This window comes from Mucor mucedo (assembly GCF_025094135.1).
Source record: "Mucor mucedo strain NRRL 3635 chromosome Unknown EV154scaffold_109, whole genome shotgun sequence".
Classification (NCBI taxonomy): domain Eukaryota; kingdom Fungi; phylum Mucoromycota; class Mucoromycetes; order Mucorales; family Mucoraceae; genus Mucor; species Mucor mucedo.
The window spans coordinates 6,029-32,923 of NW_026252393.1; the positions used below are offsets into that span (position 1 = coordinate 6,029).

At 35.7% G+C, this 26,895-nt stretch overlaps 3 protein-coding genes across 3 annotated transcripts; 2 read left to right on the top strand and 1 right to left on the bottom strand.

The window, feature by feature from the left end:
- Positions 1–5,244: 5,244 nt before the first annotated feature.
- Positions 5,245–7,157, top strand: EV154DRAFT_485168 (uncharacterized protein; the record flags this gene model as incomplete). Its single annotated transcript, XM_051598737.1, has 5 exons — positions 5,245–5,270; positions 5,382–5,652; positions 5,946–6,044; positions 6,070–6,301; positions 7,099–7,157. 5 exons carry the CDS (start codon positions 5,245–5,247, stop codon positions 7,155–7,157), a joined length of 687 nt encoding a protein of 228 aa, XP_051453745.1.
- An 8,543-nt stretch (positions 7,158–15,700) lies between these two features.
- On the top strand, positions 15,701–17,884 carry EV154DRAFT_485169 (uncharacterized protein; the record flags this gene model as incomplete). Its single annotated transcript, XM_051598738.1, has 7 exons — positions 15,701–15,726; positions 15,838–16,101; positions 16,577–16,654; positions 16,962–16,963; positions 17,345–17,405; positions 17,654–17,728; positions 17,812–17,884. 7 exons carry the CDS (start codon positions 15,701–15,703, stop codon positions 17,882–17,884), a joined length of 579 nt encoding a protein of 192 aa, XP_051453746.1.
- Positions 17,885–20,512: 2,628 nt separating this feature from the next.
- EV154DRAFT_485170 (uncharacterized protein) lies at positions 20,513–23,035 on the bottom strand (the record flags this gene model as incomplete). The annotated part of the gene is made up of 6 exons (XM_051598739.1): positions 20,513–20,658; positions 20,886–20,935; positions 21,243–21,281; positions 21,353–21,432; positions 21,909–22,159; positions 22,978–23,035. The coding sequence occupies 6 exons, from the start codon at positions 23,033–23,035 to the stop codon at positions 20,513–20,515; spliced, it is 624 nt and encodes a 207-aa protein (XP_051453747.1).
- Between the last annotated feature and the right edge of the window lie 3,860 nt (positions 23,036–26,895).

Here is a 26,895-nt window from a genome sequence, read left to right on the forward strand (position 1 = left end):
AATTCTTGATTTTTAAGCCAGTCGGTGACTAACATAGACTTGTGCTTCGGATCGTTATCGTGAACAAATACAACATCTTTTTGATTTAAATGATAATCCTCTAATGTTCTGAGAAGATCCTCTTGCAGAATAGTTTTGTATAGTTGCTTGTCCATATTACCGTCGATAAAGACTAAAAATCCAACACCTGACCATGTGATACAGCTCCAAACCATTACACTTCCACCGCCATGTTTTACAGTTTGTTGCACGTGTTGCGGTTTAAGCTGCGTATCCTTTCTTTTGTAGCACCAATGAATCCCGTCGGACCCAAAAAGATTTATTTTGGTCTCATCTGACCAAACCACGTGTTTCCAATCGGTTTCTGTCCACGCAATATGACTTTTCGCAAAGGCTACTCGGTCAGCGATATTTTTTTTTCTTAGCAATGGTTTCTTCGGCTTAATTAATGGGACAATACCCCGTGATTTAAGTAAACGTCGAATGCTCGTTGCACTTAATGAGACTCCTAAGTCATTTGAAAGTATTCGAGACACCTTGGAAGCCGATTCAACTCCGCTTTTGGTCACTAGCTGAACGATATAGTCTATGTTTGTGCTGGTGACTTTGGGGGGACGACCAATACGCGGCTTGCTCTTAAGACCCAGTGTAATCTAACTAATTCTGTTGATAGTACTTTTGCTGACTCCAGGTTTAGAAGCAGTCTCACGGGCACTGAAACCATTAGACAAGCATTGTACTACATTGTTTCTCTTGGATTCTGAAATCTGTCGCATGTTTATGTCGAAAAATAATTTTACAAAAATAATTTTAAAAAAAATACTGTTAGGGGTTACTGAACAGCTAAGCTATTTATATAGTTTTTTAGAAAAAAATTTTATTCGGTTTTATGGCGTAGGAAGCAAAAAACAAACAAAAAATAAATCGCACCAAAAGTGTCCCAATGATGTAATTATGTTTTAGTCGCTGTAAATCATTTCCAAATAGAGCTATCAATTTTTTGGTTTTTGGATGTTACAGCTGACATGTGAAAGTACTTATGATGTAATTTTGAGGCCAAAACAATCATTAGTTTGTGTGATGTCATTATGAAAAGCCAAAAATTTAAAACATTGGGACACTTTTGGCGCGCACTGTATCTATATTGGGTAATTGATTCCTTAATCATTCTTAATGTATTGATGTCATAGATATAGGTTTATTTAATGTAGCAACAATATAGCCGATCACCACAATCTTTATTATCTATCACTCCGAGCAAAGACAGATCCTGGTTTTTTTTCGGATAGAAGTCTGGGAAACGAGAAAATCTGTGCGACAATTTGAAGCAGTTGAAGGGCGTAATGCCAGCGAAATAGCAAAAATAGATTTTTACGGTTTCGTAATAAATCAAGGTTCTGTACTCAATCGTTTCCTGGGCTAAACGAACATGTCATAGGACAGTATCCACGATATCAAAAAGAACCAAATAATATAAAATTAATCGAAGGTTGTTTATCATTATTTCTAAATAATTTGTAAAATGCATGGATAATTTTCGCGTTGACGATGGTACCTTTCTATATTCTATTCTGTTACCTGCGTATAATTACTTTCGGTTAAAACCTATTTCAATTAGCGTAGTGTTCGACAACCGTAATAGTGGCAAGTCATATTGAGTAGAACTGTTATTTATTTCTGATTTGCTTATAAAGATCACTGAAAAAATTTTTATAAATTCTTCCCTTTCCGTTATTTAATCTAGCGTTTTTTTCATTAGTATGTTCATCTATAAAAATATCGTACAGTTTCTTTCTTCCGATGTCAGAGAACGAAACCGTTTGGTTCGAGATTATCATGATTCCAACTTTCAGGACGCAGTTATCGGATTTTCGTGAGGATTTCGCATAAGCATGCCAACATTTACACTCAACTGATCTTTTTTTGCTATGTTACTTAATCCAATAAAAAGAAAGGATTTCGATGTATATTATTAGGCCGTAATTCGGGGTTCAAAGAATATATTTGTAAAGGTAGCATAACGTAAGCGGTTATAACTAATAAATAACTGTTAAAAAAACTTGAACAGCCTATTAATTTTGTACAAAATAGAAGAAAAACGTTTCGAAAGCAGCGCTTTTAAAGACATTAAAACTATTCTGATATGGACAGTGGTTTTGTTATAAATTTTTATACTTTTATGTTGATACGAAAGTCGAAAAAGTCACATCTTCGTCTTTTTCACAAGTTTTTCAGCCTCCGCAGAAGCGAGCGAGGCGGAAAAACTCTTCCTCTTTTCGCAAACCCTCAAGCCAGGAACAGAGCAAAGAGGGAGAGAAAAGGAAGAAACCAATGAAACGCCAACGGAAAGAACAAACGGGGAACGGGAAACCTGAACTGCGACATGGCCAGAAAATTGTGGAGGTCGAGACGACGAAAGGCCGAACCGGAAGCGAAAACAGGCCGAGAAGAAAAGCATTGTCTTACCTTTGGATGTTTTTCTTGCTGCGAGGAGCAAAGAAAAACAGAAGGCCAATGTCGTTTTCTTGAGGTGAGAACCACGCGAGGAAAAATTACGCTGCTAGAAAAAAAAACTGTGATCAGTATTCACATTTTTAATTAATCAGTACAATTGTCACATTAGCCATTGCTGCTTTGTGGAAATGACAAGATCCTGGAGTACTTACGCGTAAAAAAATGGGTCTTGAATCATTTCTTAATATGAAACCACAATAAACAAATAAAAAGAAAAAAAAGTACCTGCAAATTTCTGGCAGTCACACAACAACTTGGATTAATTTTAGATTATAATCACAGAGTGAATGTTATGTTGTACTGGTATTGTGTATTTAGACACTAGGAATCATATTCACTAGAATCGTTGTTACAACATATGACATACTATAGCGATCAGACAAATTGAATTGTAATTATATTCGTTTTAATAGGAGTAAATACAACAAGTTTATGACAAAGATGCACGTTATACCTTTCGTTTGAAAGCACCTGATTACACTTTCATCACGAAGATTGACAAAAAAGACGAAGCAGAGCAGGGTATACATACCATCTGTCGTTGAGCTAACTTGGGATGGCGGTGTACGGTTCGAAAGAGCTCTGGATTATTTCGACTTTCTCTTCTACATTGTTCCTACTATTATACTTCAATTGTTCCAGAGCAATAAAACCAAATGTCCGTTGATGAAATTGGTGGCGAAATGTTCCATTGTTTTACAGTGGCGCGTTTCTTTTAGGGACGTTGCACTAATGACCAGTTAACATCACAATCAGAGACTTGATGTCCAAATTAGACAGTAACGCAAATAATTAGATGGTTTGTTAGTTGGTATACGGCTTTGAAAAATAAAATTATTGCAAGCCATATCAATGCGCGAGTTATCACAGCAAACAACCAATATTTGATGCATCTGCCGTATTTGGTTGAGCATATGGGTCCAAAACATACTGTTATTGCCACCCAATGGAGCGGACAGTTCGTACGTTCATCAACGTGATCAAGTCCACGAACCGTATAGGGGCAAATGATTCGAACGTCCATGGTCACCAGACTAATTACAACCAAATAGCGGTTAGGTGTCTTCAGATCATTCCATTCCCGGAATCCATCGATTGTCCAGACAGCTACCGTTCGGATTCCTCTGGGCTTAAATTCGGTCTCCGTCTGCGCCCCAGTGTTTCCTTGAATCAGATTCGCAAGTGAAATGCTTCGGTGTCCCGAGGTCGAAGATGATTGATGCATTGACGTCTTATTATGATCACGAAATTGGGGATGAAATGGAACAATTGACGTCGTCATGCATTGTAATTGCAAGTCGTGCTTGTGTCATGAACAGCCTAGGTTTCAGTTGCATTTAATCATACAAAATGTATCAGACGATTATTCAAACCAAACTAGCCCATTGTCTCTGTTCCACCTGTTCCATGTTCTCTATCTCCGATCACACATTTCACTGTCCAATATCACTATTGAATACTGTTGAACATATCTGTTCCAAATAATGTATCTCCGTTATCCCTTGTCCTTCTAGAACTCATTTAACATCCGTTTCCTTTGTACCTCTGCCTTTGAACTCCATTGAAAAACATTAATAATTACAGCCTATGTTATCCCCTGTATCTATCCCTGAAAGTATCTGTATCTATGCCCACTACCCCAAAGATGTCCCAAAATCAATATGACTAACAATCTATCTCTTTAAGTCTGATGCCCGAACCGTTGTTTTCCCGATCTGTCAATTAATACGAATAACAACATATTTATTTAATCTTATTTCCGTATTCAAGATCTTAACTATATTTCCTGCTTCTTTGATTAATCCTTTTTCTACCTTCGTTTCTTCTATCTATAAATTAACACTATTCGATATATAATTTTTCTTTTTCCTGTTCTCACCTCAATAATCTTTCTGTTCTGCCCTTACCCCGGCGCGCTACTAATAGCTTGGGACGATTAGTTTTTATTTGCTTTAGTTATAGACAAAACCTTGTAAGGTTGACGACAAGAGCAAATGGTATCGCCTTTTTACGGCTTCGAATAGTACTTGTCATAGGTAAGCAAAGGAAGTCTGACAAACGTTATTGATACTTACAGCATAAAATGTAGATTTTTTTCCCTTTAGTTTGTCGGTGTGGTTCAGTGTTACTTTACACAGCAGGAAAAAGGTAATGAAGCATCAGCAGTTCGACGCTCTTTATGTTTTGACAGTTGCTCCGAATTCCAGGGGTGACAGATTAAGAAAGTACGCTGTTATTTCTATTAAAGACATTCCGATTCCGCTAGTATTTACAAGGCTGTTCGTGCGCACTTTAAATATACTGGCATTGGTGATCATCGTTCTGATGGTTCCCTAGCTGATGTGTAAGTTAGTCGTATCTTATCATTGTCCGTTTTGCGTGGGCAAGTTTAATGGTAATTAAACTCTCTTCAACGATTCATCTAATGGATGGATTACTGTTTTATTCGATCTGATGTGTTAATTGGCAATCCGTTAATTAGCAATGCTTGTAGAAGTTAAAATAAATAAATAAAAAATTACATTACGATAATTGTGAATATTATCTATCATGTTACGGGTTTCCACCACCAAGTCCGCTGCTGAGATTGTGGCTTATATATTATATTTTATATAATACCGCAAAAATGTCGTCATCAGTTCTCACAGGGGAGGGGAGGTTTAGGTTGTATTAATCGCGAAGGACATTTTTTTTCTTTTCTTTCCCGTCTTCATAGGTATTCTTAAAAAAATGATGCAAACTATTGCTTTTTATCCGTAAGTATTCTGTACTCTAGTCATTTCGAGACATTACCAATGGCTAATGTTGTGTTTTTACAAATTAACTAAAAAAAACCATTTCAATCACTTTTTGTTCTTCTTTATTAGTGCCTTCTTTTCTTCTGCCCTTCTCGTCTCGTCGAGAAAAAGAAAACTTTTCTCCGTTGCTCTTTGCTCTTCGGAGCAAGAGAAAAGGAATAAGAGACAGAAACTGTTCTCTCCTGCTGCTGTTCGTCGTCGTGTCCGCCTTTGCGTGGCTCAGCCACGTATTTCACGCGCTCGGCGTTATCGCCCTTCGGGTGTACGTCGTCGTCTTCCTCTGTCTTCTGTGTGTGCTCCTGCCCATCCTTTGTCCTTTCTTGTTGCGGCTTCCCCTCGGGTGAAGGAAACAGAAAAGCGAAAACGCTTTTCTGTTTCCATCTCTTCATCCGAGGTGGAACGCCCAACCAAAAAAATAAAATTTTAATTTAGTTTCCTATTTAAACTGGCCCATTGAATGTTTGAGTGTTATTATCAAGTTTTTATTTTAAATGGACCGTTCTAAGCACTTATTATAAGGTTTTATAGTACATTCCGTCTATCTTCCGAGGCTGTTTTTTCGCATTCCAAACATCATTGAAAGGAAAGTCGTTTTTTAATAACTCATTAAACGTATAATAACTCGTTCATTAGTTTTCAATTGTTCTGATTAGTTTGATCCAATCTTTCAAATTACTTAAGATCAAATGCTCTTGGTTCTGTTCGTTACTTTCAGCATTTTTGAGAAATTTGGTTTGTTAAGTGATCGTTAATGAAGTTTAAAAACTCCCCGAATATGCCACCATTAGGAAATATGTGTCAACAATGTGAAAGTGGATTAGTAATAGTCTTTCTGAATTTGACTTTGGTACGTTTCAGCGACAGTAATAGGGAACAACATACTATTACTTCCATTTTACATGCGCTTATGCTTATTTCTCTCAGAGTTTCCCAATGGACTTTGGTCATTGTAATTCCTAATGGCCATCAAATGCATAGTTGCTTAAGATGTAATATCAGGAATAATTTTTTTCACGCTTTTGACTAATTCAGAGATAGATATATATTTTGGTTCTATACTCCACTTACATCATTTCCCAACAATTGTTGGTGCCCATTTTTAAAAAAAATTAGCCTAGTTGAGAAAAAAGGGTATTCGAAAATTTGAAAAAAAATGGATTATTTGTCAAAAATATCATTTGGTTCTGATATAAAGATGTAATGGTTTAAAAATTAGTAATATACTGGTTGAGATCGCTAATGCGTTAAGTGTACAAAATTTTAAACCCATTAAAAAGGTTACTTTAATTATAATCGCTGAAATTAACGAGAGTAAACCTTTTAAATCGTATTAGGTTATTCTGAAGGAATCGGTTGCTGGTACATTATTTTCTGTTGCTCAATTAAAGGCTGTCATCCCTTAAGCTTACCATGACAACCCGCCATATTTTTCAATTGGATGTAATTTTGGTATGTTGATTATCGAATAATGCATCAGTAACACCTGGTAACAATATTCGTCCTTATATCCTTATTTGTCTGAAAATGTTGAATATCCACAAAAATGGAATGAGTCTTAAATCCGTTATAATGTTCGTTTACAACCAAATACTTAAAAGAAAGCTAACGTAGTTGTCTGTAATAGTACTATCTGTTCCTTTTATAATCCTAAAATCTATTTTCATGGAGAAAAAAATTAAAGTAAACCTAAACTGATACAGTCGGAGCTTCTGTACCACTTTATTATGAAACAAAAATGAATAATAAAATGTAAAATGGTCTATGAGAAAAAACTATGGACATTTAGTTAAAAAACTGGGATTGTTCTATGGAGAATATTTAGCGCCTCTTTGGATCAAGATGTAATAATCGGGTAATAAAACATATTCCACATCTTCAAATTTAGCCCTTCCATACTGAGTATATAAAAATTAGTCAGAGGGATCAACAATTCGAACATTAAATGACAAGAGTCATATTTGAGCTCAAGATCTGTTAATATTCCATTGTTCAGGGCAATGCGATTGCAATACTTTTTGCAGGATAAATATTTACTGGTCACTGGGTTGCACCTTGTGTACAGATTTCAACGGTACGATGAGAACAACCGGATTAACGTGTGATTCCTGATTAACTTTTATATTATTATATATCCTTAATGTGAAGTGACAATTAAGTTTATTATTATATCTATGATATCCACAATAGAATAGATTATACCCTGATTAGGTTTTAGTTGCATTTGGGAAACTACCGCTTTTGGAGGGTTTACCTCGCATATTTATAACGGATTAAATACTAAGATTAACCTGTACAGCCGAAATTTTACTTTTTGTTTTCGGATCTCAAAGCGATGTTAGTACATGATTTGCAACAGCAAAAGAGCACTTCATATATTCATGCAAAATGCTCTCTTTTCCACTGATTTTAAATCCATCATATAATCCAAATCTTTCTTCTTCTATTTTTGACCCAAGAATACTTCTCTTTAAATACTGCGCTCTTTTCAAACTAAAGTTCAAATTCTATGATTATAAGGCTGATCACATGGAACAAAATATATTGAGATCTTAAATAGGAGATGTACTAATATGAACAAGCGCCGTTTTTTCTAATTTTTTTTTTTTTTTTGAAATTCAATCTTTTTCCAAAACCGGTTTTTTAAAAAAATATAAAAAATAAAAAGAAATATTATTCTGGAACTAGTGCAATTCGATTTTACTAAAATATCGGCATGATTTTTTTTTCTTTTGTTCCTGTTTTACCGTTTCTTTTGTCGTTTTCTCTGTTTCAATTTAACTTCTCAATGAATTCTCAAACTCGCAAAATATTTTTTCTCGTCTTCGAAATGTTATGACAAAACTAAGGTAAGGAAACAGCTATAAAAACTGTATTTTGTTTTTTGGCATTCTAGTTGTCCATTCTAGGACCGTTTATTTCTGGAGGCTTTACATTCGATGCCCACAGACTTTTTTATTTTTAAGCAGTAAATTAATAATAAAAAAATATCAGCAACATTATTTTTCACGGAATTTAATTTAGGAAAAAAAAACCTACAAAAAAAAAAACTTTTTAAAAAAAAAAATAAAAAATAAAAAGGAGCTTGTCTATATTAGTAAATATCCTATTTAAGAATTCAATATATTTTGCTCCATGTCAGCAGCCTAAGTCTGTTACATCCCAACTTAGAAGGATCAAGATGGATAAACTCAGTCTTTAAACCTTCGATCATGTGTGCGGCACGGATAAACATATGTTATAAATTAGATTCGTTAAATATTTTTTCTTGTTCGGCTATGGATATTGTTGATCTTTCAACAGATTTTTCGTTATGTTTGTACCTGATAATCCTGTTTGATATTTCTATTCATGGTTATGTTATATTTCCGCAATCCAGTTCTGACCAATCGATTGAGGAATACTTTATTTTTTTGTGAGACTAAGTGGTCTTCTTTAGTTTTCATAAACAAAAAAAAAAGCTTCGTTGACCGTATTTTTGTAGGATCCATACGGTCTCGTATTACGCCGCTTATCAGTATTTCAGTTTGAAGGTAAGGACATTACAAGTCAGTTTGTTACAAATTTAAGATTCTTTGTTGGATTTCTTTATTATAAGATAGGAGATCTCGGGGTCCAGCCCACTTCGGTAAATTTTTGACCTTCGCTTCGCTACGGTGAAAATGACCTACGTTCCTGCTGGGGGCTATCTCGCGTTTGCAGCGTGCCACCAACGCCACTCAATGTTTGTAAATGGGAAAGAAACAGATTTTATTGATAATGAATATTTTATGTTGAATTTCGTGTTCGAGTAAATACTTTAGTAAATACGACGTTGTCTGTGAGTATTGATAATGGCGTCTCTTTCAGTCAGATTACTTTGAGATTAGCAGGGTTACGAAACCGTGATGAAGCAACGTAAAGTTGAACGTGCGTGAAAACCGGTTTGTTCAGACAAATTGCTGCCAAAAAAAGTGTTGGCCCTCCGATTTGTTTATAGTCATTCCAAATGCAGGTAGCACGAGAAATTGACGTCGACTAAGGGTAATTCGCAAATTGGCTTTATCTGAAGAGATTAAAATAATCCGGGGAATCAAAACAGTGAGACCTCCTCAATCGCCAACAGCGATCTCACGTTTGATTACGTCTCTTGTGAAATGTCGACCAATACGTCTTGACCATTACAAAGAGTCTCGGTAAAGTTAATATTTCTGATACTCATAATTGGCTAGAATTTTTATAACATTAATTTTGTGGGGGTTAGCCCGAAGGTTTAATTGCATTGAGAGACTTGACAGGAAAATTTGCAGACCCAGAACTCCGGGTTTTCTCGATGGAATCGTCCGAAAGGTAAACCATAGATTTTCCGGGTGATGTATCCCAAGACTATCTCACCATAATAACAACTACTCTAATGTAATTACGGAACATATAAGAATTACCGATACAACAAATACGAATCACCGACTTAACAGAAATGAACATATAATATATATATAATAGTAAATTTAGCATTTAATAAAGGATTATTTTACATTTGATTGAAATTATTGTGTCTTAGACATCGGATATTACACTGGGTAAATTCTCTGTTGCCAAATCATGGATTTCATCAACTGTCGTGTCGTGATCTGCAAGGATGGCTTTGCCGAAAATGAAGTCTCGATTTCGGTACAAATAATCGTCACTTAATGCATCACCAAAAACGTTATCAACAACCTCCTTGATTGATTCCGCGTATGGTACAATTGTTGCAGGAATTGACACATATTGATTGTATATCTGCCGACTACGCTCACCCACTCCCAAAAAATAATCGTGAAATTGTGTACCGTCATCCAGAATAGCATCTGTGGTTAACCGCATATTTCTCAATAACCACAAGACCTGGCAAATTCTGAACAGGACCGAATCGATCATACACGCATTGATGATATCAGATCGGTACACAAACTGAACAATTGGTCGTGTTTTTTGAACTCATCTCCTAAAACAACAACTTTAGCTCCAAAGGAAAGGTGTAATTGCCAATCATTTCTTGTGAAAACGGAATAATGTATTCGAACATGCTTTGGTTCATCATAGGATGCTCATCTCAAATTATTATTTTGGCATCACTTATCGTTTTAGCACCAATATCTTGTACCTTGATGTTGCAAACAGATGATTCGTCAATATCAATTGGTATTTGGCAAAGTCAGTGGGCTGTGGGACCACCAGGTAGCAAAGTAGCAGCAATACCATATAAGACACAGGCCAAAGCAACTTCCCACCAGAGCGTACTTTTGAAAGCGAAACAGTGTAAAGAAATGTTTTTTCCAGTGCTTCCTGGATTAGCAACAAGAAAGAAAGAACTTTATGATGGAGCATCGCTATTTCTATAGATTGCTGAAACATTCTCGAATAAATGACACGTTACTTCGAATGTATACTGCCATGTTGTTGAGCTTCATATATGATAACATTGATTGCTAAATCATCCACATCATACTGGTCAACTTCGTGACCATTCAAATTTTGATCCCTTGCAACATACGCATTGTAGATAGATGGATCGGGTTGGGGTTATTGCGGAAAATTTGCTATATCCTTGTAGTTGTTTTTGCAATCGCTTTCCAATGTCAATGATTATCAGATTTGTGATATAGTCATTAACCTGATTACTTAAATTAATTTCACAGCCTTCAGAATCAACACCACGGTTTGGGAGGCATTGGCAATAAGTGTACTCATAATCAGCCCAAAGATTATCTCTGTGATTGTCCAAAATTTCTTAGTACTTAGGAACAAAGTTAAAAGTAAGAAGAACAGAATAACATTATCGAAATTTTGATGAACTGGAGCACAGCATAAAAGCTTTCGTCAAGGCTCTATACCACTATTTTCCATCATGTAACAAATGAAAGCTTGTGCAGCTTCTCAAAATGTTGCCCACTGGGTATTACCAGTTGATCGGACACCATCTTTATTAAAGGAATCAGAGGTTTTGATTTGAAAAAGTCATGGAGCGCCTTTTACATGTAAAATCAGTAAGCGCAGGCAGGACGTTTCAATGTCAGTAGCGGATATGAAGTACATTCTACCAATTGGAAGAAACTTCTGTTGATTACGTCGTCTTTTCCATAAATGTGTCATGGCGTTTTGGACATATTGAACTGGTATATTATTGTAAAGAATGGACCTGCCAAAAATATCATCACGATAAAGCTGAAACTAAGCAGTTAAGGTTGTCTGTTTTTCCATGGCTCGTTGTATTTCAACATTACTTCCGCCATAGAAAAAGGTGATCTTTAGCCGATTAGGCAAATGAATAGCCAGTCTTTTTATTGAAGGCTGTTACGAATTAGTACGTTTACCTATGTTACGCCAGCGTGTTTCTATTGTAGATATATACCGAACGCTCTACCAGCTCGTTCTTTCATCCTGTTTGTCATCTGGTGAAATGACAGCTGGAGTGTTGCTTGCAAGTTTAAAAGGAGTCGTTTGGGCAGTTAACACTGCAATTTGTGACCGATCAAATCCCTTGTAGATATACTTGAACAGATATTGAATGGCCTGATTTCAAGCACAAATTTTTAATATTGATGTGTGTGTTGTACATAACAGCAACATATAACTTGTGTGGAACAACCCAATGATTATCAATGCTGTACCCATTTAAAAGAAGAACAAAAACATTTGTGGGCGTCTTCTATATTTTGCAAACCCCTTTTGATCAATGACCCTTCCGTGATACATATCTTTGGGAACGTGCTTACTGCAAGATTTGTCATTCTTATCCCGACGACTTCTTAATTTACCCTGGGAATCAGTTAAGGAGATATTGCATGGCGTATGCATCATATCTTTTCGAATAGTTTGTAAGTCTTAGGAAAATGAATATGATATGTAATTTCTGCAGTAATATATTTATCAATATCACGAGGAGTATGAAGCTGAGAACACGCAGCAAAAATGATTACAACATGGGCGTACGTTAGACCACGTTTGTGATATTCAATAACACGGATTTAGCCCTTAATGATTCCGAATAACATTTTATCTTTTATATCGATGTATATGTTATTTAGGTTTATGTCGAAAACTCGGCAGATTAAATCGTGTTGACCCGAAGCGACCTCACCTGGTAACAGCTAATCAACAATTTCTTTCCAATTTGATTTGCAAGTAAATGTTACAAAAAAATCTCGCTTTCCTAGCGCTGGAACAATAGCTATGGAATCTTTCTGCATTGGATGTAGGGCTCTTGGATAGCCTGTATGGCTGGAAGGTAAAATATTTCTCTTGCGAATCGATTCTCTACTCATATCAACACCTACTACATCAGCCAATCCAGAATTCAACTCAGACCGTAAAATACTTTGATTCGTACATAACTAATACAATCGACGGCATTCAATTTTCGAATACATATTCACCATATATAGATGAAACAATCTACAAAAATGAAATATCTTTGTTTCTGGAGGTCGTACTTGCGATCGATACAGGTAGAATTGATTTAATGACTCCGATGTTTTGTCATTCGGTTACTGCTTAAACTATAATCATCCCTTCCTTGATTTCTTTGGATGACGTCATTGTCTAAATTCAATTCCAAATCAGTGCTCCATCAGTCAACACCTCCAGGGAACATCACTCCAAAATGTAAGGAATTGTATGAACTTTGACAGTCGTTCAGTATTTTTCGAAAATCCATTTACAGTTGAAAAGACGACAACTTCTCTACTACCTCTCGTATTTTCATATGGTACGGTTGCATCCGCAGTATATGCGACAACTTCGCCTGCATTAGGCACATCCTATAGCCGACCAAGTCCAGGATTTCCACGTACATGAACATACAAATGTTTGACACCATTTTGGCCAGGAACCTTGTTTGCCGAAAATCTTTGTCGAGCATTTTTTAAAAAAACGGACATGCGGTTGTACGACATGTCTTATTTGATTCGACTGAGCAACCAACTGACGATCCAAAACTTCATTGAAATTGATATGCGGCTGGACGTATACGTTAGGATCACTAAAGCAAACCTTAACAAAAAAATGCTTTCAATCATCGCTGACGGTTAATGGGTCGAATCGGCGATAAGTTTCTCCTTCGATTCTAAACGAGAACGATCCCTAATTTGATCTACTGAACATCTCATCTTTGTGATCCACTCCGAAAGAGGTAACTGCAAAGGCATTTTTCTACATTTTCGTATTTTTTTGAAGTCCGTACTGGTAGGATGCTCACCTGTCAAACGATTTTGCATGAGAATGGTTGGCGTAGCTTTGAATTCAATTTTGACTTTTCCATTACGGCAGTGAAATAAAAAGTTTTGATTTGTTACTTGTTATTTTTAAAACAGAAGCAGCATGGCATAGTAATAAGGTCATCTTTCCTTAATCCCTTGTTAATGATGACGTCCAAAAAATCAGTAGTTGAATCTTCACGGTACATACTTCTTCGTTCACGAAGAATATTCGTCTTTTCAAAGTTAACAAGGCACGCACGGTTCAAGTGGTGATCTCTGGCAAAATTTAGAATAAGTTTCAAAAAAACAAATTTGGGTACCATTTCAAATTACCTGTTCAAGAACGTGAATTACTTCCGGGATCGGTGATGTTGGTCGTGTCATTCAGGATCTCATTTTCAATATGGGAGTCTCTACTGCTGTCACTAGATCTCGGGGTTCTTGGATTGTTAATTCCACTTAATTTTTCTACCTTTGGGCTTAACCGATTCCGCTGCGTTAAATCTTGCTCTGCCCCTGCGTCCAGGACTGCCTCCATTGAAATGAATAAATTCGTGATCACCAATGTTGGACATTTGTTGTTGTTAGTGAAAAAAGGGGCCGAAGAAAGTTAAAGCTTTTTTATTTTGATTTTATAGTTGTGACACTCAATTTTTGGAAACAGGTAATTTATATTTTTTCGACTAAATGTTTTATAAACTGTGTTGGTCGGGACTTACAGCCCCTGCCAATTAACTCAATGCTAATAAACATTTTTTTCACTCCGTGTTCTGTGTATTACGTATATCGGGGCTTACAGCCCATCACAATTCTTTACGTATTTGTTATGCACATACATGTCTGTTGCTCGACCAGCGCTTTGCTTGGCCGTGCTTAATAAAAAATAATTAAATAAAACAGTCCTTATTACTAAATATGGTATTTACTGCAAAGTCAAAAGAATCATTAAAGTATTGCTAATGAACAAGTAATCATAAAAACAATTTTATGCTTTGCCACTATCTATAAGTCTACCTGGGAAGTTGTTCCCACTGTCATTCTTGTAAATTTATTTAATTAAGCTGCCACAGAAGGAAACAGGAACAAGAGACAAAAACTACTTGGCGACACGAAGAAGGCAATGGGCTCGTTTAAAAAAAACTTTTTAATTAAGAAGGGGTGGGGGTAAGGACTAAAATCCAAAATATCGCTTTTCGAATAAATAACTAGTATCGATTTATGGTATTTACTATACATGGGAAAAACTACATTGAGTTTTAAATGAAGGATCAAAAAGATGTTTCACGGAACAATTACCATGAGCAGGTTCTTGAAAAGGATCAGTAGTTGAGATTTGACGAGTAATAGCAGACTGGATTAAGTGGATATTAATTAATTTGATGGTTCATGCAATTTTTAAGGATGGGGACGGGTGTTAAAAATGGATTACGAATAACCGTAATAGAGAATCGGGAGAAGATTTACTACGGTTTAGTCCTACAGGAAGCGGGAGTAATACTGAGAAACAAATTTATGACATGTTTTACAAGTAGTTCCGTGGCGAGCAAGATATGCTTGTATGACTTTGGCACATGGTTTTACAGGGCGTTTGATAGCGGGCGCAATATACAAATAAAAATTTCACCGAAAAGGTTTGACAAGGGATTTAAGATTATAATTAAGTTATGTAGATAATAAGAATACTGACTAAGTAATGGCAAATTTTAAACATGCAGTAACAGAAACTCACAAGACAGTTGAACAAGCGGAGTGGAAATGTCATTAACGGACGTAGTACCTAATGAAATTGTTTCTAACTATAAAAAACAGTTGATACCAATTGTTTGTTGCTGTAGACAATGCATACCTCACTGCTATTAATTTTTTAAATCTACACTGCGTCACCTCGAGAATGATTTCTTAAATAAAATATGCAACGTTTTAAAATTCTAAAAATAAGACATTTGTACAGGAACCTCCTGATATTTAGAAAATAATACGAACTTCCCGGGCAAAATAGGCTGGTTTCGATACATACAATTTAACATAATGGATTACGGGTGATTGGGCAAATTCTTTATCCGGTAGTCACTGGGTAAAATCTTTACGTCATAAATTCGAGCGTATTTCTTTATTTTATAGGAAAGACCCTGTGATTTTGTTCTTTCTTTTTACCAAAGTTTATTCTAAAAAATGACTAAACCACTAGCTCTTTGCCGGTACGTATTTCATTATTTTGTCATTTCAATAAAACACACATGCCTAATGTCACCAATGTACTGATTACGGTAGTAATTAAATTCCAAAACTTCTTCCTTTTTTACAATTAGTCCGTTTATTCCTCCCTCCGTTCTCGTAACGAATAAAAGACTTCTCTCCTCGACCACTTTTTGGTCTGGAGAACCGGAGAAGAGTCCGAAAAGAAGAAAACTCTTTGTCGTTCCTCGCTTCCGTTTGTTTGTCTCGCCTTCGCGACGTATTCGGGTATGCCCTCGTCGTCCTTTTCGTGGTGTGATTCGTCCACCTGCTGTTTCTGCGTGTGGGTTTGCCGAGGCTCCGACACTTTTCCCGCTTCCTTCTTTTCTTCCGTTGAGGTTGGTGGAGAAAAGAAAGCGTTTTTTCGGTTTTCTTCCCTTCTTTTGAGCCGGAAAACCAAAGAAAAAGAAAAAAGTTGTGACTTTCTTGGCCCTTACAGGTCCTAATAAAACTTCTAGTTTTGTTCCAATTTCATCGTTTGTTCAAGTACAGTTAAAAAACCAGTAATTATTTCCTAAAGAATATTTTTTGTGAAGTTTGTTTTATATTTTCTTTTTATTTTAATGGGTTAAGTAAAATTCAAAATCCATGATTTGGTTTTCTCCAACGTCATGTACTGTAAAGTTTGTAATTCAAATTATATTCGTTGGAATTTCATAGTCTTATCGGATTTTTTCGATAGAAAACATTTCTGGTTGTTGGATAAAGTAACAATGACCTATAAATATGTATACATATAATCGATAAGAAATTTGGTCTAATTTCCGCACTTACGTGGGGTAATTGTTAATTGTAGTAATTCGTCTCCTACAGTATAGGCCCTGATATTCTTGATTGTGTCATAGGAACATATAATCCCAAAGATCCGTATAGAAAACAAGGAAAGCTGAGGTATAAAATAAGAAATTGAATCTTATACAAAAATACCGAAAGTTTGTGACATTAACTGGCGATTTAAATAGTCTAATCAGAAATGAATAACAGCTAAATTTAATCCATCCGGTAAATGAGGAGGTTTTAGATGGTCTCCCATATATAATTGGCTATTTTCAATTTGTTAAGGCGAGCATAAAAGAGAAAGACTTTGGAGATGTGACAGCTTTAAGATAAATAACTTCTAAAAACTGTAAGTTCTTGTTTATGAAAAGCGACAAAGTCACAATACATTTACTTTATTTTATTTGTTCCTCTTACAAAGCTGTAAGTTCTCCAAACGGTCAATATACAAAGGCAGCCAACGATAGACAATGCTAAACATAAAAATCACTTGGAAATTCAGGTGTATCAATCGCAACAGTACCCGATTTACGACTTTCAACTACTCTGAAGTGTTTTCCACACGTCTTGATTTACCATCTTCCATGCTTAATATATATCACGTACTCTGATGCTGTTCAAAAAATGATTTAGCTTATGCAATGCATAGAATGACTAGGACAGCTAACACTCTTCACCCTTTCATATATTTATCCGTTGCAATGAAGCCTATATTTTGGGAATTGTAATGCTACAAAACAATCCTGCGGACGCATTTTGGGCCTTACAAAGATTGATTTTAACATATTCAACATGTTTATTCAGTTTTGGATTCTTACCGGCGACTAACACAGAATCTTATCCTTTCATGCAAAATCACCAGAAAGTAGTATTGGAGCTTTGCCATTTTAAAATGCTGCCAGACAGTCAATTTTGGCTATTCTTTCCCATTTCTCTCCAAATGCTCCATTGCTTAGATCCGGATGATGTTAAACGAAATGCTGCTAACCAGATCCAAATTTGTTGCACAAGTAATCGTCGTAAATGTTTATAGTGTCAGCCGAATGTCCTTTGAGTCAGTTAACTGCCAGTATATATAAGGGCGGTGTGCGCGTTATTCTCAATTTTAAAAAGCTACTCGCGATTGATTTTTCTGATTGACCATCCTGAAGCCCATGATCACCCGATTCGACTGTGTGAGAATGAATGGTGAACGAATAACTGTGTGTCTGCAGAAAAGAGTTCTTTGGATGGAATATTCCTTTTTTACCGTATTTTTTCGACTTTATCAGTGAAGTATGGAAGCTGTTTGACAATATAGACCTGAGAAGTTTTTCGTACGAAGAAAAGTGGTGTAAATGGTGATAACGTCGTAGTCATTCCTAAGGTTGTGGAATCATGAAGCCGGGTCATGTGAAAGATTAGTCGTCAAATAAATTTGTGAATCTGATTTTGTTTCCGATTGTAGTGTTGGTAAAGTTCGAAAGCGATATACCATCATTTTATGTAGGCGGGGTAGATTGAATGGTAAAGACCCACGATTTTTTTGAAAACTTAAAAGAACCTGTTTTTTAAGCGCGGAGATCCAAAGAAACCAATTAATGTGAGCGCTTACCTGCAATGTACGCTAAGAATTAGAAGTCAAATATAATATTTTTTCGTCTTCATCATTTGTATTCTCCTCTGAAGCATTAGCAAAACTTCTATGAACTTTTTTTAATACTATAAGTGTTATTATGGGTTTGATCATGGCAGTTGAAATAAAAAATGTGCGATCAACAATTTGATGGTAACCACATATATCTCTATCAGACAAACAGTTTAAATGTTGTTTGATATGATTCCAGTTTTATTTCGAAAAAATGTCGTTTAAAGATATCAAAATAGAACAGACTCCTTTAAATTCGCAACAGCATAATCTGGTATATCATCTACGTTAGAGAAGACGTTTTTAACGTGAAGTATTTCGATTCAATTTTTCAACCATTGGCAACAAGCCAGGTTTGAGTGAAAATTTTAATTTGGCCATACCTTTGCTTTTGCCTTTCTTTCTTGCCATCTTATCCGTCAGGACTAGTATAGACGCAATGTTCCACAGGTTTACTAGCAATCAAAATTGTATCAAAAATTTGTCTAAAGATGATTACGTAATGAGCGTTCAGTGTCACATTCCACAGTAATAGAATATATGGAGAAACGGGATCAAACAGTAACTTCTCTGCTGCCTCCGAGATAATACGTCTATTTGAATCCTTAAAACAAACCGTTGTAGTCATTTCATATATTGGAATTAAATTCAACTTGAAGACCCAAAGAACAAACTTTCTGGCCCTATATATGTAGTACAAACAACATGATTCCCAAGGAAAGTAAAGAGATGACTTTCCTCTAGACCGTCAGTTGTTTGATAAAAGGGTTTTTATTGAATTGTACACGCAAATCGTATAATCGAAAAAAAGTCGAATAGTTAAAATCCGTGTCACAGCGGCATCATTCACGAAGCTACGGCATAAAACAACACGAAAGCTACTTACACTATTTTTGTTCCGATTCCTAACAAGTCTCAAAAGTCCACAACTAGTTGAAACTCAGGGCGGTAATAAATTGACTTCTTGGAAAAAATGGCCGTAAATAACTGCAGTTACTTAAAGATCAAGTCCCGAGATTGTTACCTGATGACTTGATTTCATTATTTGCATATTACGCTATCCTAATGACATCTCTTGTAACTTTCTTTGAATTACAAAGTTGGCGGGCATAGTAATGTTGACATGCGTCAAGCATTTGGCAATGCCGAGAAGAGAAAAATAAGGAAATATGTGTTTTATTATATGTGACAAAAATAGAAAGGAGTATCCTAACATTCGACTTGGCTCACCAATGTTTTGAGTTTCTAATCTATTGCTGATATTGTTTGACAACCAGTGTAATGAATATCATTTTAGCGATCTCTTTCTTTCATCAATGTGTACTGCTGATGTGGTAGTGATATTGTTATTCCTTCCATACTGTTCAATTTTTGTTATTATCAATCGACGGCTGTTAAAAACTTTCTTTCTGTTTCTTCTTTTCTCCAATCCGTACCCCATCCTCTCTCGAAATCTTTAACCGCATAAGCGCCATATAGACCCTCTGTTCATTCATGCCACAAATCAATGACGGAAGCAATTCCTCGACTCATACCATAATAGGGCCCAACATACTGTTGATATTGCCGTGAAAAGTATGTGAATGATCCATCGCATTACTGCCGGCAAATGAATGGGGTTCGCGTTTTTTAGCTAAGACTGTTTTATTTATATTTGTTAAACCCTGATCATCCCCTGATCCTCCGGCCAAACTTATGCTTAGGCGAATACTCGCTTCGCCTGTTCCAAGTCTTGTGATATCATCCATAATAATTTTTTGAGATGCTATTTGTGAATCTAATCGTGTCGAAAGATCATTGTGCATTAATTTCATTTTGTCTTCTAAAATTTTCATGCACCGTTGGAACAAAGAATTCACAGGATCGTTGTCTTCATGAGCGACGATGAGCTTGCGCCTGTAGACAAACGTTCTTTAAAAGTACATGATATCATATTATTTCTTACATAAATCTGATCTTACTCCCTATATTATGTAAACATTTCATTCGAAAACAGACTAACCTGTCAAAGTGGGTGAGTTGAACACTTCTAAATCTTAAAATCCGCATCTTGTATGATTGTTCTTCTTAACATCAACGTAGGGACAAAAAATACTTTTACTGCAACTGTTACTTCCGTTACGTCGCCGTTGTTACAGTTTGGTTGCTTTATTGTCAATCTATCGTGCCATGCGTTAAGATCTGGAATGTTCCTTTAGTAAAGTGATTCAGGTGGACAAACATTAGCTGCTGGTAAATAAAATTGTCTTGATTTTAAAATGGTTTGTTTTTAGAAAAAGAAAGATACGTTTTTAACAATACTGGTTTAATAGAAAATTATTTTATCGCCCGCATTAATCATCTTATTAATCCAGTCCAATAACTTCCGTTGATAGTTGTGTTGTTCCATCTACCTCAGCGCCTGATTTGGTCTCATTTAAGCCAGCTAAATCGGCTATTCTTGTTAAAGATCCACGAATAAACTGTTGCTTGTTCGACACAGTATTAGGTCCTTCATATATGAAACGGAAAACATATTCGGTAATAGTTTTTGGACTGCTCGACTAGCTGTCGACCCTTCTAGTTTGTCATAAATTGGTTTTAGTAATCAGATAAAGATCCTGCGATTGATTGAATAAATTATAATGCACTAGAAGTGTGGAATAATCGTCCAATACCACATTAAAAATAGCAATATGCGAGGTTTTGTTCCTAGGAGATTTGAAAATCTAATTTTACCATTTTCCTGTTTGCGGTTAAGTAGTCCATCCGATTTGCGAAGGAAAAATCTTGAAGTAATAATTGAATATAAAATAAATCATTATTTGTATCATGACAAACTATCTATCTTATAATGACGGATTACTGAGTCTCAGTTCATTACTTGCACTATTTTTAACATCATTGTTTACCTTTTTATTTTGAACTATTACACAAACAATTGGGTTTCATTCAGCAGCCCAAATTGTTTTCGAGTAGACAGATAACGAATATTTTGTATTATTTGGTCTAACCCCAAATTAAACTCGGCTAGTTATATTTCCTTGCGTAATACATTGAAGGCTTTCTAAAATGTTTGCGTCTCCCACATGTTACTTGCAGCGATGAACGGCTATTCGTCGATTTAGTAATGTTCTACAATGTAAATGACATTTTCCGTCGGAAAAAAGTATTTCTCCATCGTATGGTTATGAAGTTGTTTTAACCCCGTGTGAACTAGCGTTTTAATTATGAATCTTGTTTGGACATAAAAACCGAAATCACTGGTTCTTAATGACACATGAAGCTATTTGTTTACCAATATTTTCCCAAATAAGATTCTCTTTCGGTTGCTCATTGCTATTTTTATATGTTAAAAAGAATGGTAAAAACCGAAAATAACTTGATAAATCAATTGTTACATATTAAAAATACTCTCACATGGAATATATTACGTCATCAGGTCACACGGCTTTCTTTTATTTAAAAGTCGTTAAAATCCGGAAGGTCATTTTCCTTCCTTTCTTTCCTGTCCCAACCGGGTTTTTTCAAAAAAAAAAGATGTTTCAAGCTGTTGCTTTCTTCTCGTAAGTATTCGATATTTTTATCCTTTCGACAAATTACCAATGGCTAATGTCGCCATTGGACTAATTTCTAAAGAAATTTAATTTTAATCCTCGTTTGTCCTTTTTTTATTAGCCTTTTTCCTCGTTCTGCTTCTCTCCCCGTGAGAAAACGAAAGCTCTTTTTGGTTTCTCTCTGCTCTTCGGAGCTAGAGAGAACCATCAAGAAACAAAAACTGTTTTCTCCGGCTGCTGTTGGTCGTCGTGTCCGCCTCTCTGTGGCACGGCCACGTCGTTCTCGAGCTCGCCGTCGTCGCCCTGCGAGTGTCAGTCCTCGTCCTCCTTTGGCTCCTGCGTGCGGCCCTCTTTCTCCCTTGTCCTTTCCTGTTGCGGCCTCCCCTCCGATGAAGGAGACAGAAAAGCGAAAACGCTTTTCTGTCTCCATCTCGTCATCGGAGGTGGAACGCCCAACTAAAAAAATAAAATTTTAGTTTATTTGTTTATTTAAATTTGCCCAACCAATGTTTGAGTTTTATGATAAGAACTTTATTCCAGTTAAACCGGAGATAAGAATTATCACAGAGTTTAATAGTATTTTCAATACATTATCGGGGTCCTTTTCTTCGAATTATATACAAGAATATCTTTAATCCGCTAGTCATTTGTTTTTAATTGTATTGGGTTTTCTTCTTTTGTTTTGAATTGATTGGATTAGTTGCACCTCATGTTTCCAATGGATTACACGGAATAGATATCAGTTGATTTTTGCTCTACCCAACCATCTTTGCGAACGAAGTTTTTCTAGTTGCTTGATAATGAGTTTAAAATAAACATCAATAATGTTGCAATGATCATCTCACATTTTGTGCCCCTATTATTTTTTATTCGGAATTCAATTTTAGAAACAAGCTGTTACCTACATCAGTCAGCTTTTTATTCCTTTGGCATGATTCACATAAGTTATAAACAACCTTTGCCATTGCCTATTCTATTATTTCATTTCTTGTTTTCTTTCTGTATAGATATAGATGATAAACTTCAATCCTTTGCGAGATATCTTTCATAAACATTTTTTGTTCTATTACCATCTTTTTCTGAAGAAATAACTGCTTTTAATAAACAATTCATTCTGGGTTCAGTCTTGCCTGTGTTGTTACTACTTCTTTCTGAGGGATGAGGGCATTAGCTAATCTTCCAGAATATTTTTCAAGAACGTAGAATATTGTTTCTAAATCGCTTTTCGCTCGTTTTTTTTTAATTGCTGACATAATTTCGTTCTTTCTATTTACCATCAGTTTCTGTTACGTTGATTTTGTTTACGAATCCCTGTTGTGACGGTGTAAACATATTGAAAAAAATATTAGAGTTGCTTAAATTTCATCTACAAAAATATTGTCTTTTCCCAATTAAATTCTTCAACCGATAACGATATCCGGGCATAGTGTACTACATTAATAATTGTGGTTACTAGGTGTCTCTTTTTTCAGTATGTGTAATTGTAACGATTTGGTGGAAGAGGACAGTTTTTGTAGGCTCTAAATGCATCTACAGTGACGACGACGAACATGAAAGTCTTGTGGTTTTTGCCATATTTACCGTAGTCGAATTACGCTACACAATCATAATCCAGAATAATTGACATTATTGTGATTAATAATAACCTCATGGAAAAGCAAAAATTAAATATTCAACTAGACGGATCCTCCTTGTCTTTTTATTACTTATAAAAAACAATATGGTTATAAAAAGTTTCGTTTTATTCTCTTGACCCATATTTATCACAAGTCGCATAAAATCATGGCTGTAAATTTTTTTAAAAGCTGTAGAACTGATAATAGCCGAAATCATTCTGAAAGTGGTATTTCGACTTTTAAAAACAACATGTTCTGTGTTTTTCAAACATTCATGCTTTATTGATGGTATCTTACGGCATGGAAAATAAATATTCAGTTAAAGTATTTATTAAGACTTTTTTGCTGAATGTACTAAATATTTAGAAGTTTTAAACAGTTTATATTCCAGTAGGACGTAATGGTTTAGGTGGGCTAAATCTATAAAAGAAATCGAATTACGTAAGCAGAGAGTACTTACAACAAAGGGGACCAATAATAATTTTGTATCCGGATACGGTACAATTACAAAACAACCGACTGGTAGATAATGACTTAAATTCAGAATATAACAAATATTAATGAAAATATAATCCGCTTTCACAAAAATTGATGGTCAGGCCATTTTATCGATGACCCGAATTTGTTACCATTAGAATCTTGGCTGTAAGTGCATAATCTGATTCATCCTAGATCATGTAAAATATTATAATACCCTAAATGTAGAGTAGAATCTCATAGAGGAAATATTGTAATTTTGAAAATAAGACGCACTTTAATTTCTATATGTTATTTCTGCAATTATTTCGATATACGCAAACATAGATCGTCAAAGATCTGGGCATTGATTCATAAGATCCAAATTACTTCATAACATACTTGTTCAAAGATACATTATGTCCAATACTAAATTGTATTCGTTTACCACTTAATATATATCATCCGATAGTCCTCGTATTCCATAGTAATTGAAACCCTGATCCTTTTCTGACAATTTTCACTTTCGCTATTTAACAAATTAAAACATATACAGTGAGTGGACAAAACTGTTCGAGTGTTTAGAAAGTTTCAGTCCCATCTTTTTCAACAATGTGTAAACTCCTCGAAATAATTTCAAATTTTGACAGATATTAGTGCACGCCTTGCTACACCAGCAACAACGTTTTCAGATTTTTTAGTCCCAAGAACAGGGGTTATTCTGAGTTTAAAACTGCTTATCACTCGAACAATTATGTCCAATGCTGAAATTATTTAGAAAATCATAAAAATCTTTCGTAAAAACAGTCATACAGTGACTTCCAAAACTGGAAACATGATTTCTTTTTTTTGGTATAATTAACACTACTCCATGGAAAATTAATCGAATCATATGATTTTTTTTCGAAAATATATGGCCCAACCTCGACTATGTTACACTAATTTTTGTGACTTTTAAAATGTATTAAAGTTAAAGATATAAGGGGTTTAAGACGAGTAATCAATGTTTCCAGTTTTGGCGCCGGTTTGGATTATATCATTTATTGCTTGCACTTAACCTAATATTTGGTCTAATAACCCTTTGCTTTGATGACTGCTTCGCAGCGACTAGGCATACTGTCTATAACAGCCAAACAATCATTTACAGTAATTTTGTTGTACCAAACATCTGTGACCCGTTCGAACAATTCATTGATTCCTTTTGGTGCCGTAGGATAATCATTCAGCTTTCGTTTCAACAAGGCCCACATATGTTCAATAGGATTCAAATCCGGTGATTGCGATGGCCAGTTCATGACGTCATAGTCTTGTTGTTTCAAGTAATTTTGTACCTGTTTTGATGAGTGTTTCGGGTCATTATCTTGCTGAAAAATCACCTGGTTTCGATTCAAAGATAGATTTTCAGCTGTCATATCTACGCTTTTGTCCAATTCGTCACGTAAAATATCCATATAAAGCTCTTTGTCCATTGTACCATCAATTTTACACATCCAGCCAACACCACTGGCACTTATGCAGCTCCAAATCATGATGGATCCACCTCCATGCTTGATAGTTTGCTTTACGTGTCTAGGCTGAATCTCCTCAGTGTCTCGAATCCAAGCCCATGTGCGACCATCGGAGTTGAATCGGTTGATTTTAGTCTCATCGGACCATACCACACGTCTCCAGTCATCAATGGTCCAGTTTCTGTGAGCCTTAGCCCACTTAAGGCGGTTTGCGAGGTTTGCTTTTCGTAACAGAGGCTTTTTTGGCTTTTCAATTGCACCTAATCCAAACAATTTTAAGGTCCTACGAACGGTTTGAGGTAACACACGCTTTTGAAAGTTGTTCTCCAAGACCCTTGCGACTTTTACAGCGTTTTCCTGACCACCCCTGTTAATTTGCTGTACGCAGTATCGTTTTTCCGTCTGACTTAATAGTGAAGGGCGTCCACCTTTATCTTTTTCTCGATCAGTAACGTGTTCGCGAGCAATTCGATTGATGAGAGTGTGACTAATTTGAGTCTCCAAAGCTACCTGACGGTTGCTTTTGCCTGTTTGAAGAAGTGAAATAATATTTTGTAATCGGTCATTCGTAATTTTGCGCATCTGTAACAAAATTTTTGTAGGTGCTTGTAGCCATGCCCAAATTGAGTTTAAAACTTACCTTAAAATGTAGTTAGCTTTAAAACAGCTGAAAATTAATTTTAGCTCGTTTTTATTTGATACATGACCGAGTTGTGGGTCATTTTGAAATATTTTCATTGCCTTCCAAAACTGGAAACATGTACAGGTCAAGTTCAATTCAATACTGTGATCGCCAAAATGTACGTCTACTTTCCAAAATTATGTGAAAGGTAGTCCATGGGATGTTTATGACCTCCAAAAATTATAAAAGCTTTAGCATTTGTTTTCAAAGCATAGTAGTTGCTACATTACCAAATTTGTAAACATGTTTCCAGTTTTGGAAGTCACTGTATAAGCCGGAAAAAATTTTTCAGACAGGTTTTGGTGGGTAGTCCACATGTTATTTTTTTCTCTTTATTTTCTTTATATAAGACTTTACTCATTAAGATGACAAAAAGCGTTTCTTTGACATTAAAAAACGAGATCATTAAATTACCAAACGACGGGCTTTCTTTTCGAGAAATAGCAAAAAAAGTGTCTATTAGTTTGTCAACCATTGCAAAGATAAAAAAACAAGCTAATCTTGACATTCACAAAAAAATTGGTGGAGCACCTCGCAAGATTTCAACAGCAACAGGCGGCTCATTGATTAGAGGCTTCAAAACAAATGTGAACAAGACTGTCAAGAATGCTGTCGAGGCTCTAAAAAAGGAAGCAGTTTTTGTCTGCGGTAGGACTGTTCGCCGCATGTTGAATTCAGCCGGAATGAAAGCTGAGCATCAGCCTAAAGTACTGCCGTTAACACCAAGTCGTAAAAAGGCGAGACTTTCTTGGGCCAAGGTCCACCAAAACTGGACTATTGATGATTGTAAGAATGTTGTTTTTTGTGACTAAACGAAAATAAACCGGATTAGCTCTGACGGGGCTCAGTGGTTTTGGAATGCCACAGACGAAGAGATCCGAGATAGTCATCTCCAACATTTGTACAAGCATGGCGGTGGAAACATACTGT